The sequence below is a fragment of the Sorex araneus genome, chromosome 2 (assembly GCF_027595985.1).
Source record: "Sorex araneus isolate mSorAra2 chromosome 2, mSorAra2.pri, whole genome shotgun sequence".
Taxonomy (NCBI): domain Eukaryota; kingdom Metazoa; phylum Chordata; class Mammalia; order Eulipotyphla; family Soricidae; genus Sorex; species Sorex araneus.
Window position 1 is genome coordinate 334,741,385 of NC_073303.1, and position 14,275 is coordinate 334,755,659.

General features: G+C 49.2%; 1 protein-coding gene across 3 annotated transcripts in view; it reads right to left on the reverse strand.

The window, feature by feature from the left end:
* Nucleotides 1-14,275, reverse strand: part of ANKRD29 (ankyrin repeat domain 29) — a 57,047-nt gene that overhangs the window by 6,236 nt on the left and 36,536 nt on the right. For all 3 annotated transcript variants that reach the window (XM_055127340.1, XM_055127339.1, XM_055127341.1), the window contains 3 exons: nt 8,843-8,941; nt 6,734-6,829; nt 2,814-2,912 (listed from right to left, as the gene is read on the reverse strand). In XM_055127340.1, the coding sequence (XP_054983315.1) occupies nt 2,814-2,912; nt 6,734-6,829; nt 8,843-8,941 (294 nt within the window). The remainder of the gene's footprint in view (nt 1-2,813; nt 2,913-6,733; nt 6,830-8,842; nt 8,942-14,275) is intronic.

Below are 14,275 nucleotides of genomic sequence, written 5' to 3' on the forward strand. Positions count from 1 at the left end.
CCCACAGCCTTTCCTATTCAAAGAACATTTGGTTTTGGTTTGGGGGCCACAAATGTCAGTGCTGAGGGGCTGTTCCTGGGGTTGCTCCTGGTGCTGCTGGGGAGGGGCATGCGAGGGATCAAACCTGGGGCTCACGTGGGTGGAGCCTGTGCCCACCGAATTCCCTCTCTGCCTCTTAAAATGACTTTATGATTTCAAACTACACTGTCACATTTGGGCCACGCACATCAGCTTTCTGTGCGTGATCAGCATGGCTTTTCAGACATGCTCTGATTCCTCCTCTGCCCTGGTTGCTTCCCCCTGAATTCTCGGGTTGCTGAGTTTGTGAGGATGGTTGGTGCCAGGTAGGCCCCTATCCCTTCCAGAGCGGGACCACCGTCTGCACGGTGCTCCCAAACCAGGCACTCCTGTCCCCCAAAGCTTCTGGAGGACGATGTTCTCCAAGTCTTGTCAGGGGTCCCGGGCACAGGGTAGTCTCTGGTGTGGTGATGACTGCGGTGGGCTCTGGTTACCCTGGGGTATCTGAGTCCTGGGGCCCAAATGCGGGCAGGTGTCCCTGAATAGAAGTCACTTCTGAGATGTCCTCGGCAGCCTTCACTTCCCTGCTGAGAGTGTTCGTCACTCTGGCTTACAGTTGCCTGTTTCATTGGCTTTACTGCCCAGTGGTGAACACGGAGCCCCATGAAGGCAGACGCTAACGAATCTCATTCACCACATGTGGCATCCAGCAGGCATTCACTAAACATCTGTAAAATGGACAAATGAAGCTCAAGAATATCCACCCAAAAGGTGGCTGCTGGGACCCCATGTCCTGCTTCTGGTGCTGCCTTGACAGAGGCGGGCTTCCATCCTGTGGCTGGTGACTGGTGGGGTGGGGCTCCCCAAGTAGCTGGAGATTTTCAGAAGGTCCAAAGTTTAGAACTTGGTCATTGGAAATTCCCCATAACCATAAGGGCCAAGACATAAGATTGCATTTTTCAGTTTCTCCAAAAAGATATTAAAGTCTTCCCCTTGTTTTAATTCAGTGCTAAATGGCATAGCATCAATGTCTATCTCTTTAGGACATCTCTGTCCAAGCTCTGAAGCTAAGAGAATAATTGTGAATCAACTAGGTTATCACATTGCCAGGTGACTAAAAAATGAATCAAAATCAAAGTATCAGAGAATGAGAGAGAGAGAGAGAGACAAAGACAGAGAGAGACAGAGACAGAGAGACAGAGGCAGAAATGCTGTTTTTTTTTGTTTTTGTTTTTGCTTTTGCTTTTTGGGTCATACCCGGCGATGCACAGGGGTTATTCCTGGCTCTGCACTCAGGATTTCCCCCTGGCAGTGCTCAGGGGACCATATGGGATGCTGGGAATTGAACCTGGGTCAGCTCGTGCAAGGTAAACTGCCTATTCACTGTGCTATCGCTCCAGCCATGAATGCTGTTTTTGAATAGCGGCTCATAGAAAAGGGAAATTTCCTATGTAAATGGAATGTAAAAGAGAGAAACTCTGCACTTCTTTAATTATACATCTTACTGATTTAGTCTCTTTTGGGGGATTTTGTTGGCCAGGGATTTAAACCAGTTTAAGTAACTTATTTAAGCTCTTATTTAACCAACTTATTTAACCTCTCAACTTAATCTTAACCTCTGTACTATCTCTCCAGCTCTTGCTGGCTTCTTTTCAAAATGTCAAGAAGGAGCAGTATATGTTTTTGTCACAAACTCTGATTTAGTAGTAGATGTTTATAACAATTCAAATGGTATATGCACATAGGATGAAAATAGCTTCTCATACCTCTCCCTATTATGAAGTGCTCTTCCTTCTCCCTCTCCCCAAAGGCAGTCTCGTGTATTCTCAAACTGTTCCCCATTATTCTCCTGTCTCTGATCTCAACATCTGCCTGTTTATACAAATGCTGAGCAGGAGGAAATACAATCACAACCATTTTTGCTATTACTATAAAGCACTGTTCCACCTCCAAGTGTGTCCTAACTGTGAATGAAGAATTCTTTTTTGCTCTATTTTGTTTTATTTTGGGGCCATCCCTGACAGTGCTCAGGGATCACTCCTGGCAAGCTCAGGGGATTATACAGAGTGCTGGAGATCCACCTGGGTCAGCTCCGTGCAAGGCAAGTGCCCTACCCTCTATACTATCACTCTAGCCAGCCTCAAGTGGCTTCTGAACTATTAAAATGACAGGTTGGCTTTGAAAAAGGACAGGTAGAACGAGTTTTGTTAGCACAAGAATTTTTCCACATAGTCACCAAAGAGGGCATAGGTCAATCCATGAACATCTCCCATGGGTGGTCACAAACGACCGCACCTTGGGACATTTTTAGGACACTTTGTTCATGATACAATATTCATAACCTGCTCCCCCAACAACTGTCCCATGCTCCCTGTGCCTGGGGATGGCACCACTATCAGCTGAAAACCACAAGTGACACAGGCTTCCTTTTGGCTGGGAGCCCCAAGCTATGCTCTGAGTGTCCAGTCTACTCCCTGCAGTTACTCGGCATACTGGGCTGGACTGTCCAATGCTTGGCTCTAGCAAGAAGACCCTTCCCGAACCCACACTGGGGGCCTCCAGGCCTCCCCTTGTCAGGGAGGGGTTCACGTGGCACTGGAGTTTGAACTTAGGTCCTTGGCCACTGAGGTTCCCAGTGGAATTCCCCTGGGACCGAGTGTAGCGCTCATCCCTAAGTGACTCACAACCTTGCATGGCATCACTATACAGGAGCAGGAATACGGCTCTGAGTCAGAGAGATGCCTTGTCCACAAAGGGAGCCCCAACCCCCATATCTGCACCGTGACAAGACATACCTTGTTCCTCAGGGCCGGGTCTGCCCCAGCTTCCAGGAGGAGAGCGACCGTTTTAATGTTCCCGCTGAGCACTGCCGCGTGGAGAGCTGATGTCCCATTCTACAAGAAAACGACACTGTGTCACTAAGAAAGGACAGTTCTCCCAGCAGTGTACCTTTACCCCGACTGGCCTGAAAGGTGAGAATCTGTGTCCCAGCCTGACGTGTCCTTGCATCCCTTGTCAGAGTAACCACAAAAACACCTAACATGCTCTTTTTGGGCTGCTGTTCCTTTGCAAGTCAAGTAGGGGATCTTGCCCTGGTGCCAGGCTGCAGACAGCAGCCATGCCGGGTCAGAAATGCCTTTTCCAGTTAGGATAGAGAAGGGACCAGTAAGACGGTAATGGTTGGAAATGATCACTCTGGATGAGAACTGAGTAAAGTGATATACATGATGACCTTTCAGTGCCTGTATTGAAAACCAAGATGCCCAGAAGGGGAGAGAGAAGGAGAAAGGGAGAGAAGGAGAGGGGCAGGGAAGAAGAGAGGGAGAGAGGCAGGAAGGGAGGGAGAGCAAGAGAAAGAGGGGGGAAAGGAAGAGAGGGCAGGAGAGAGAGGAGAGAGAGTGAAGAGGGGAGGGAGGGAGAGAGAGAGAGAGTGAGAGGGAGAGAGAAGATAAGTGCCTTCCATACAGCAGGCTGGGAGGTTTAGGGGAGCTGAAGGGAGGGAAAATGGGGACATTGGTGGTGAGAAACGTACACTGGTGAAGGCACAGGTGTTGTAACGTTGTACAACTGAAACCCAATCATGAACAACTTTCTAACTGTGCATCTCTCGGTGACTCAATAAATAAAATAAAGAAAAGGAAAAAAAAAGAAACACCTTTTTCAGGTAAGGTCAAGGGACAGTGTCTCTGTGCTCTGGATTGAGTCACATCTAGGAAGGTTGGAGCAGTAGCCGCTGAGTCCACAGCATACCAGGGCCACAGGCAGAGAGCGGCTGGGTAAGGGGGGAACCCCCCACGAGTGCTGAGCCAGAGGAGCCTGGAGGACGGCGCTGACAGGAGAGGCACCTTACTGCAAGTATGTGCTGAACTAAGGGAAAGGTCAGGTGCGGAGTGTAGCCAGACTCCCGCAGGGGAGGAAGAGAACAGACTCTGTCAGGGAAGGTGGGCATTCCATGGCATCTGTTCCACACGCCACACCTGAGCTTCTGTTACATGTTAAGAACACACATAAGTCTGTCAAAAGCCGAACTGTAGCTTCCTTTTTTAATTAACTTTAAACTTTTTAAAAAATCACTCTGTATTTTTTAAGAGTAGGCTAGACTGAAGCGGGCACTCGCCTTGCACGCTGTCATCCTGGGTTCAGTTCCCAGAGCTGGTTCCCTGAGTGGCACCAGGAGTGATCCCTGAGTGCAGAGCCAGGAGGAAGCCCTGAGCACTGCCAGGTGTGCTCCCCCCACAAAGAAAACAAAACAAGCAAACACAAAAGAATAAGCTATACTTATTCTTATAGAAAAGTTTAGCATTTTCCCACTTTTATTTTCCATTTTTCTTTATTTTGCTTTTAAATATTTTGGGACTCTGTGCCAGGCTGTTTTCACTCGGGGTGCCCCAGAGGGGGGATGGTAAGAACCCTCCCTGCCCCAAGGGACCCAGCCCTGGCAGGTGACCTCCACTACCCAACCACCTCCACACTCTAGACCGCTTTCCAGACCGCACACATTATGAGACGCTTCCTATATACCATATTTGATGGGGTTCAGACAGTAGGCAAAAAATCATACACGCACACACACACACACACACACACACACACACACACACACATATATATACACACACACCGAGAGTATCTCGCCCGCACATGCAGAGCCTGACAAGCTATTTGTGGTGTATTCGATAAGCCAAAAACAGTAATGATAGGTCTCATTCCCCTGACCCTGAAAGAGCCTCCAATCATTGGGAAAGATGAGTAAGGAGAGGCTGGGAGGAATAGAGACGATACTGGTGCCTGCTCGAGTAAATTGACGAACAAAGGGATGACAGTGATACAGTGAATATTTTGGGGTCACTGTGCTGTACTCAGGAGCTATTACTATCTGTGTGCTTAGGGGACCATGTGGTTTGTGGCTCAAACCTGGAGCTCCTGCATGCAAAATATGTGTTTTTGCTCCTTGGGCCAACTCCCAACCCTCCATGTCTGTTTTTCAGTATATATAGTGTATATGTCAATTGGCTAACTGGATAACACTAAGCCAAAGCAAGAGCAGCTTAAAGCCAGATCTGTTGGAAAGTCCATTTCTGCAGCTCATACCTGCTATTCAGATTTCACCTTCATGGACGATTCCTATTTTATAAAGGTTTAGCAAGTGTTGTTGTGCAGATGGAAAGGAACCAGCCGACTAGAAAGAGCAGCTCTGAATCAATGACGGCAAGAACAGAGTCTAAAAATATCAGCTACAAGATAGCCAGAGAGCCTCTGGGGTCTTTCAGGAGCCTTCATCTATATTAACCAGCCCCAAGTGTTCACCCCAGGAGCTGCTGCGCCAGATTCAGAAGAGCTGTGCACCTCTGTTAAGGGGAGCACCAGAGCACAGGGCACGGGCCGTACACTACGTACGATGCACAGGCCTCTCGAGCGTGACGCCTGCTTTCCTGGGTCCTGGCAAGTGACACTTAAAACAGTTAGGACTATCTTGTGACATGAAAACATGAACTTCTGGAGATGTGTGTCCATAAAATAAAGCTTTATGGAAATGTAGCCACGGTATTTCTTGTTTTCTGTGGCTGTGTCTGTTCAGCCGAGACAACAGAGGCTGCGTGGCTGGCTGAGTCTGAAATAGTTACGACTTCATCCTTTATGGAAAAAGACAGCCAGCCGGTCCTGGCATAGACTTGAGTCATTTTAATCTGAAACAATGAAAACATAAACAGGAACTATGGTGGTGAGCTGTTGACCCGGAGGGGTAGCCTGGCATGTGTAGAGCCCTCGGTTTGATCCCTGAAGGGTCTGTCCCACCCCCAGAACTGCTGGATGTGAGCCCCATGCCTATGGTCCGGAGCACTGGAGGTGCTGAGCACAGAATCCTCAGACCCATTGCTTCAGGCCCCCAGGTCCTCTGAGCATCTCTGGGTCTTTTTTTTTTTTTTTAAAAACACACATACACACAACACACACACATAAAAAGAGCTTGGAGATTTTCTCTGGAAGACTGGGCTCTGGTTCTTCAAGTGATTTTTTTTACCTGAGATGTCTAGATGTTGGAAGATTTTTATATTATCTAAGAAAACATTGTGGCTCTTTGTTCTAGATAATTAAGGAGTATTTTTCAGGCTTTTCTTGTGAAAGGAGGATTTCACAAATCCTCCAAAGATACTTTAATATGCTAGACTGTGGTGTAGTGATTTGATCACCATTGCTAGTGCTTTTCTGGGAAACTAGAATACTAACAGGCTCTAGCTCACTTTTTTTTTTTTTTTTTTGCTTTATGGGTCACATCTGGCGATGTACAGGGGTTTCTCCTGGCTTTGCACTCAGGAATTATTTCTGGCAGTGCTTGGGGGACCACATGGGATTCTGGGAATTGAGCCCGGGTCAGCCGTGTGCAAGGCAAACACCCTCCCCGCTGTACTATCGCTCCAGTCCCTCACTTTGGTTTTTAGATCACACTAACTGTGCTCAGGGATTACTCATGGCTCTGTGCTCAGGGATCATTCCTGATGGAGTTCAGAGAACCATATGCAATTCTGGGGATCGAGCTTGGGTTGGCTGTGCTTTATCCTCTCTGTTATCTCTTTGGCCCTGGTTCACACTTTTTAATCACCTCCCCATCTTACCCAGTGCCCCCGATTATACCCAGAATTTGTGGCCAGTATGAATTTCTTTATTTCCAGCATCTCTGTTTTGCAGATCAATACAATTTCCCTTTGGGTCTTACCTTCAAAATACCGAGGGTGGGTGAGAATTTCAGCAATTCTTCTATGACATCATTATACCCTTTATTGGCTGCCTTCAGTAATGCTGTTGTACCATCCTTATTAGAGGAGAAGAAAGACATGAGCATCAGAGAGAGGCAGGGGAAAATAAAATGTAGGTTGAGAACTGGAACTGTTTCTCAGAAACAGGCAAAATGTGGAAATTCAAGCACAGATATGCAACATTTCTTAGAACACTTAAGGAATGCTCAACAATTTAGTAAGAGAGGGAGGGAAGGAAAGTGACCGCCATAGAGCCATAGAGGCAGGTTGGGGGGGCGGCAGGAGGGAAACGGGGGTCATTGGTGGTAGGAAATGGACACTGGTGGAGGGATGAGTGTTGGATCATTGTAGACTGAAACTGATCATGAGCAGCTTTGTAACTGTGTATCTCACAGTGACTCAATTAAAAAAATAAAAATTAAAAATACACTAACATTTGAATATCTTCAAGGATTGTACATTTTTTAATTACATGCTTGCTCTTCAAAAAAAAAAAAGAAATGCTCAACAGTTCCTCATAAAGTCTATCAGATGGGAGCTGGAGCGAAAGCACAGCGGGAAGGGTGTTTGCCTTGCACATGGCCGACCTGGGTTCGATTCCCAGCATCCCATATGGTCCCCTGAGCACCGCCAGGAGTAATTCCTGAGTGCAGAGCCAGGAGTAACCCCTGTGCATCACCAGGTGTGACCCAAAAAGAAAAAAAACAAAACAAATAAAGCCCATCAGACAAAGTATGTAACTTATTATATAATCTTATGTTCTTCCAGTCTCTGAGAGCATTGGGTAAGGGACAAAGAGAATTTCAAGAGCATATTTTTAGGACAAAGGTGAACCAAAGAATGATTCTCTGCATTCATGAGCCAGCAGAAACTGTTGCCTTGTATTTACTATTTTTAAATTTTAAACACACTTTTCCTTTTGCCTTCTCTTGTGTATAAGCGTGCACTGGGGCTCTGTCCGTTGCTGGAAGGGGCCAGGCAGGGGCCGGGGAGGAGGCAGAGACTGAAATCTGTGAAGACAACCTCACATTTTAACATTCAGCTTCTTCATAACAATTTTTTTTTGTAGGGGTGGGGTGGGGGGCTTGCTGGAGAGGAGATTGTTTTCAAATTCTTTCTGTCCTAGTTGAACACATCAACTGATGTCTTTGGAGTCTACAGCTCCAGTCCCTCCCACAGAAAGGGAAATGTCCTTTAGGTTTGCAGGTTCTATAGGTTTAGCTTGAATGAGGAAGAAAGAAAATAAGATTCAGGGATTTTTCTTTCGTGGTTTCACGGACTGTGGGCAGAGCAGGCAGCGTTAGGGGGCGAGTACCGAGGCCAGGCTGATGTGCTGTGTTCATTTCCCCATTCCGGCTCAAGCTCCACAAATGTCTGGGAAGTCCCCTAAGCCAGGGTAATAATACTAAGGGCAGGGAGGTCGGACCCACGAAAAAAGCTGAGGGATCCGGACATGCCTCTGCCGCTGAGAGCCTGCCTTCCACGTGGAAGACCCTGGCTTCCATCCTCTCTCAGCAGAAACATAAAAACAGGGTCAGAGCTGTCATCCCAATCTGCCCTCAGCTCTGCCGGGCCACCGGGTCCGGTGGGGTCAACCAGGCAGAGTTAGAGTAGAAGAGCAGAAGGGGAAGTGGCCGTTGGCTAGGGGATGTGGTTTGGGCTCCTGCAGCTCTGGGAAGCTGGGTAAGGTGCAGGGTGGGGGCGGGGGTCAACTGGGAGTCCTGAGTGGCCCCAAATCCTAGTAACCTCATGCACCTAAGCCTGAAAACCACAAGCAAGCAAAACCCAGGCTGCTGGGAACCCATCCCCAGGGGCTGTGTGCGCCCTCCCCCTGCCTCCCAGGCTTCTTGGGTTCATCCAGATGTCAGCTCTGGTGGAGGAAGATCTCCAAGGAATTCATCTCTTTGTTTTTTACCCCTTGGAGGGACTGACTGCAGCGCGTGGTAAGTTTCCAACGCTGCAGTGGTGGAGGATGGGGCCGGGAACCCGGAACCTTGCACCACCTTTCCCTCCCACCTACGCAGCCGCCCCCACCCCCACGCCGTGCGTCCCGGCTCCCACGCACTCACGTTCCGGGTGGCGTCCCGCTCGGCTCCCCGCAGCAGCATCACCCGCACCACCTCGCTGTGGCCCATCTGTGATGCGATCCACAGCGGCGCCGTCCCGTCCTGCGCGACAGCACACGCTTGCACCCCGCCACGTGCACCGCTTCTGCGCTGCGGCCAGCGAACCCCGGGCACAGGCTCCCTGAGGACCGGGCACCCCCCCACACACCCCCAACCGGGATGGAGGAGAGCGAAGTGGAGGGTGCTCTTAACCCAATGCACAGGGTGAATGCCACAGGCCAGTCACTGCACCGAGCTGCTTCCAAACACGGTGGTGTCGCACTGGTGTGTGTGTGGGGGAGGGGGGGGGACACGTGGGGGCGAGTCTGAACATTGACAGAAAAACCAAGCTTGACAAACCCAGGAGAACCCGGCGAGTCTTTCCCACTAGACTCAGAAAATCAGAGATTTCCCCTGCCATTCTATTCTGGGGTCCAGAATTCCTAAGGCACGAGTTTCCTGTTTCTTTTCAGGGTTTACTCAGCTTGAAACCAGAAGCGAGCCTGGTTAAGGCACTATTCACAGAGTAACGATTCTGGGGACTCAGACCATCTGATCTTTCAGCTTGGTTTAACCTTCAGGGCACAACTAAAATCTGTGAGAAAGGAACAGTATTTTGCAAGTGACCTGATAGTGAAAAGGAAAGTGCCCTAACCCCTGTACTACCTCTTTGGGGGCTGGAGAGAAAGTACAGGGGTCAAAGCACCTGCCGTGCAAGTGGCTGACCCAGATCTCCAGCCCATATATGGTTCCCCCCTTTCCCACTTCCAACCCGCCAGCAGTGACTCCTGAGCACAGAGCCAGGAGTAAGCCCTGAGTACAGCCTACAGCCAGGTATGCGCCCCCCTCCCCATCCTTCTCACCCAAATGAGAAAAATTTTAAGTGGTTTTCAGGAAAATGCAGAATTTCCTTCAGAAGAAGCAACCTTCTCAAATACATTATCTCATCAGCTGAGTTTTCTAAGAAAGTTTCTCCCACTGACCCTGTTGCTCCTTCCACAAGGACCTGCCTTCTTCTAACACTTAATTCAGAGGTGCCCGCATGGGTAGAAGGTGCCTAGGACAATGGCATGAAGTGTCAGATCTCACCTGGTGACTGGGTTCACAGGAGTCCCAGGGGAAATGACGACCCTGAACTTCCAAAGCCAGGGAGGCCCCAATCCCCTACCACGGCGTCATCGCCCGCTGTTCTATGCCCAAGGGAAATAAAACCCTCTGTGCACCCATTTGCAACCCAGGGACAGAATCAAACCTGTGAGCTCTAAGACTGAAAACGAAAGTGAGGGGGTCATCATGAAGCCCAAGGCTTGGGACTCTTGGGGGTCACTGTCACCAGAACATGCTGCAGTCTTTTGCATCAGCAGGAAGTGCTTCAATGGGTATTTCCTGGGTATTACTCCCCTTGTTACCTTTCCCCCAAGAACACTAGGCCATGAGGCTGAGAGGTTTGGGTCCAGAGAAGGAAAGCTGCACGAGAGTCCAGGGATGGAGGCGGGGATGAGCCGCCTGGTGGTTCTGGGAAGAAGGGCAAAGAAAAAACTCGGGCAGGCTGGAAGAAGGGCCAAGAGGCCGGGATGGAGTCGGGTCACATTGCGCTGTCTGTGTTTTCCTCCGTCTGGCTTATTCTGGTTAACCTGGGCTGGGGGGAAACACCCAACAGAGTCCAGGTGGGGAAGGGTTTCCTCTCGTGGCTGGAGAACAAGCCTCTTAGAGAAGCTCTGCTCTTGGCGGGGGCAGGGGCAAGAGAAGCAAACGAGCCAGGGGCTGGGGAGATGGCTAGGGGGGAGCTCACAGGCCTGGTTCCATCCCTGGTAAGCACAGTCCCCAGAACACCACTGGGAGCGACCTCCAAGCTGGGAGTAGTCCCTCAGTATGCCCTGCTGTGACCCAAAAACCATGAAGATGTGGTGGAAAGTGACTGGTCCATTGGGCCCCAGATATGACCCCCGACCCTCGGAGCCCACAAAGCACCCACAAATACGTGTGGCTGCTTAGCTGTGAGGCACTGGCAGTGCTGGGTCCACAGGAGCCGAGTCGGGGGTTCGGCAGAAGACATTGGCTTTCTGAGCAGGAAGCCTGGCAGGGCTGTGGGGTGGAGGGGGGCGTGTAGCAGCATCTCCCAGAACCTCAGTGCAGGATCCTGGGGACAAGGACGGGCCATGAATACCCCAACCACAAGCCAGTGTCAGGGTACAGTCTGGCTTCCAGAAACGTAGGACATGTTGGAGAGGAGGATGGGAAGGGAGGAGGAAGGAATCAGACTAAGCTTAAGCTCTGTGGTAAACCAGGCAACAGGGGCCACAGGGACCATTGAGTCAGATAAGATGGATGAATCATGGGGAGTGGGGCCGAAGAGCAACAGGGTTCACTTCCGGAGGGTAAAGTTCACCTCCCGCTGCTGCCACTGTCAAAGCAACATCAACCTCCTGACGGGCCGAGCAGACCAGGGGCCCTGCCCATGGTGGTCCCCGAAGGGATGAAGTGGTCTGAGCAGGTGGTGGAGAAGGAATGGCAGGGCCTGGGAGGATGTGGGCACCTCCGTGCCTTGGAAGACACGTGGGGAAACAGGACAGAGGAAGGCTGAGGCAATCTCGCCTTACTGTATACTTTTACAAGGGCCTTGAAGATATGTTCTTGGTTCTGAGAACATTTTTTTTTATTGTAAGTGATTAGTAATACCAATGATATCATAACTTGCACTTTTAGTTTCCAAAGCACTTCTTTCATCCCAAAATCTGTACATGAGGTTACCATTTTTTTGGGGGGCACATAGTAGGTATTCAGAAAATAGTTCAGTGAATGGATCTGCTGATTGCTCAAAAAGCAGTATCAGTCATCTTTATTAAGATGGAGTGAAGAATGAGGCATAGAGATAGTACACTGGGTAGGGCACTTGCCTTGGACATGGCTGACTCAGGTTCCATCCCTGGCACTACATGTGGTCCCAAAGCAGTGCCAGGAGTGATAGCCGCGAGTGCAGAGTCAAGAGAAAGCCCTCTGTGAAGACTATGTATAAACAGGTTCTGTCTAGGCCCTGTTTATCTTCCAATTAAGGGCAACACTTTCCTGATGGATGCCCTTGATTATCTCCTTATTAAGGGCCTGGGCACCTTCATTAATGTTGGGCTCTCTCCTTCTGCCTGTCTGTGAGAGGCAGCATGCCAATGTATCGGTGTCTCTATAGCAACTCTTCTCAGTCCTGGTGAGAGTGTGCAGGAGAGAACACGGTCCACCAGCACCGCTGCTCTGTTTGCTAAGTGCAGATTCTATTCTAGGCTCTCCAGATGCCCAATGTTGGCGGACTGAGTGGATGGTTAAATCCTCCACAGAACGCTTTGCACGCAGTATGCCTGACCTTCAATTCCCACCACAGTTCCCCTGTGAGCAGCACCTGGAGCAAACCTCAGGAGCACTGAGCTGGGAGTAGCCCCTAAGCACCACTAGGTGTGGCCCCCAAACAAACAAAAAAACGAAATCCTAAATGGAGAGACTAGAATTAAAGTTACTTTAAATATTTTTTAACATTTCACTATTTTAGTCTCCCCGTTTAGGATTCACCAGTCAATTATTAAGTACTTCCTTAGTCCCTCGCCAGCAGAATCCGCAGGACCCCTGACATGTTTCTAGGATTCTGCCTGAGTCTACCTCAAAGCCAGAGAACAGACACACATCTCAGTGTGAGGACAGCAGAGCACAAGAGCAAATGCATGAAACAAATGGTGAGAGGATTTCTCTGACTGGGGGGCGCTCAGGGGGCTCCTTCACCAACGGGGTAGTTATCTGAGCGGGGTCTTGAAGGAGGATTTGGATATGGCTCCGTGGGACCAAAGGGGTGGGTAAGCCTGTCACCGTGAGTGCAACCTGAATGGGCGTGACGGTGGGAAAGCTGACTGCAGCTGGAGGGACGTGCATGGTTGCCCACACGGGGGCCGGGGCGGGGGGGCCTGGCTGTACAGTTCCTCCTCTCCCCCAGCCCAGGCTGTGGTAATTCCCTGATCCCGCACCAAGCTGTCTTCACCGGGGCACCTCGGAGGGGGGTGGATTGAGTTTCCCTCCCCACTCCCAGTATCACCCCGGCAGCCGCAAACCCCCAAAGCCCTACTGCCGCCATGCTCAAGGCCACTCTCCACACGCTCTCAGATGAGCCTCACCCAAGAGGGAACCAGCAGAAAAACCCAGGTGTGCGGGAACCCATGACTGAGATCTCCAAGCCTGTTTGGATCAGTACTGGGCCTCCTCCCCCCAGCTCTCCAGGTTTTTTTTTTTTTTTCATTTTGCTAATTCTTTATTAGATCATTAAAATTAGGACATTAAATTATAAATTCATGTGATGTATTTAGAAATTAAATTACAAAGTAATACAAATAATACAAATACAAACAAGGTGTGATGTGCCAATGGTTTTAAGTCTGTGTCATTAATAAAGATTCAGATTTCAGATTAGGCTAACAGTTTGGCTGATTCTGTGACTATGTAAAGACTGGAGGGAATAAGGAAAGAGGAAGTTGTAAAATAATGATTTCACAGAAAAATTTTAAAATCAAATCAAAAACAAACTTTTTAAGTAAGTTAAGTTAATGTTCTAAACTGCTGGCACAATGTACAGAAAATATTTAAATGACAGGAGTGAGCAAAGATGGCTTTACATATTGTAATACTTCTTTATGTATATATATTAAAGTAACAAACAGCTCTCCAGTTTTCCAGTAGCTTGGCAGTCACACCCACAAACTGCCCCTGGAGCCATGTAATCTCATCAATGGCCAAGACCCAGAGACTAAAAACTAAAGCTCCGGGAAGAGAGCAGTGCAGAATTTCCTGGAGCGCACGGCTGCACCTGCGGCCATACAACCTCTCATACTCTAGCCCACTTACGTACCAAAAGTAGCACACATCTGTTTGGTTTTAACATACTTGTTTGTATTCTCTTATATATGGGCTCAAATGGCCCCAGAATGAAATACAACAACCTTCACACACTTCCCTTTTATTGTGGTGAGAAGGTGCTTGGTGGTGGGACTGGTATTTGAATATTATCTGCGATGAACTGCCTATCTATTGTGAACTACTTTTTTTTTTCTTTTTGGGTCACATCCGGCGATGCACAGGGGTCACTCCTGGCTCTGAACTCAGAAATTACTCCTGGCGGTGCTCAGGGGACCATATGGGATGCTGGGAATCAAACCCGGGTCGGCTGCATGCAAGGCAAACACCCTACCTGCTGTGCTATCGCTCCAGGCCCTGTAAACTACTTTCTGAAAATAAAATATATAAACACTGCAGCCCAGGCAACAGTGCCCACTCAGGGCGGGCTGTTCTCCCCAGTATCTCCACCAGAGGGCAGGCAAGGAGAGGCAGTAAGGAATTAAGACAGGGAGGAAGGTGACGGAAGAGAAC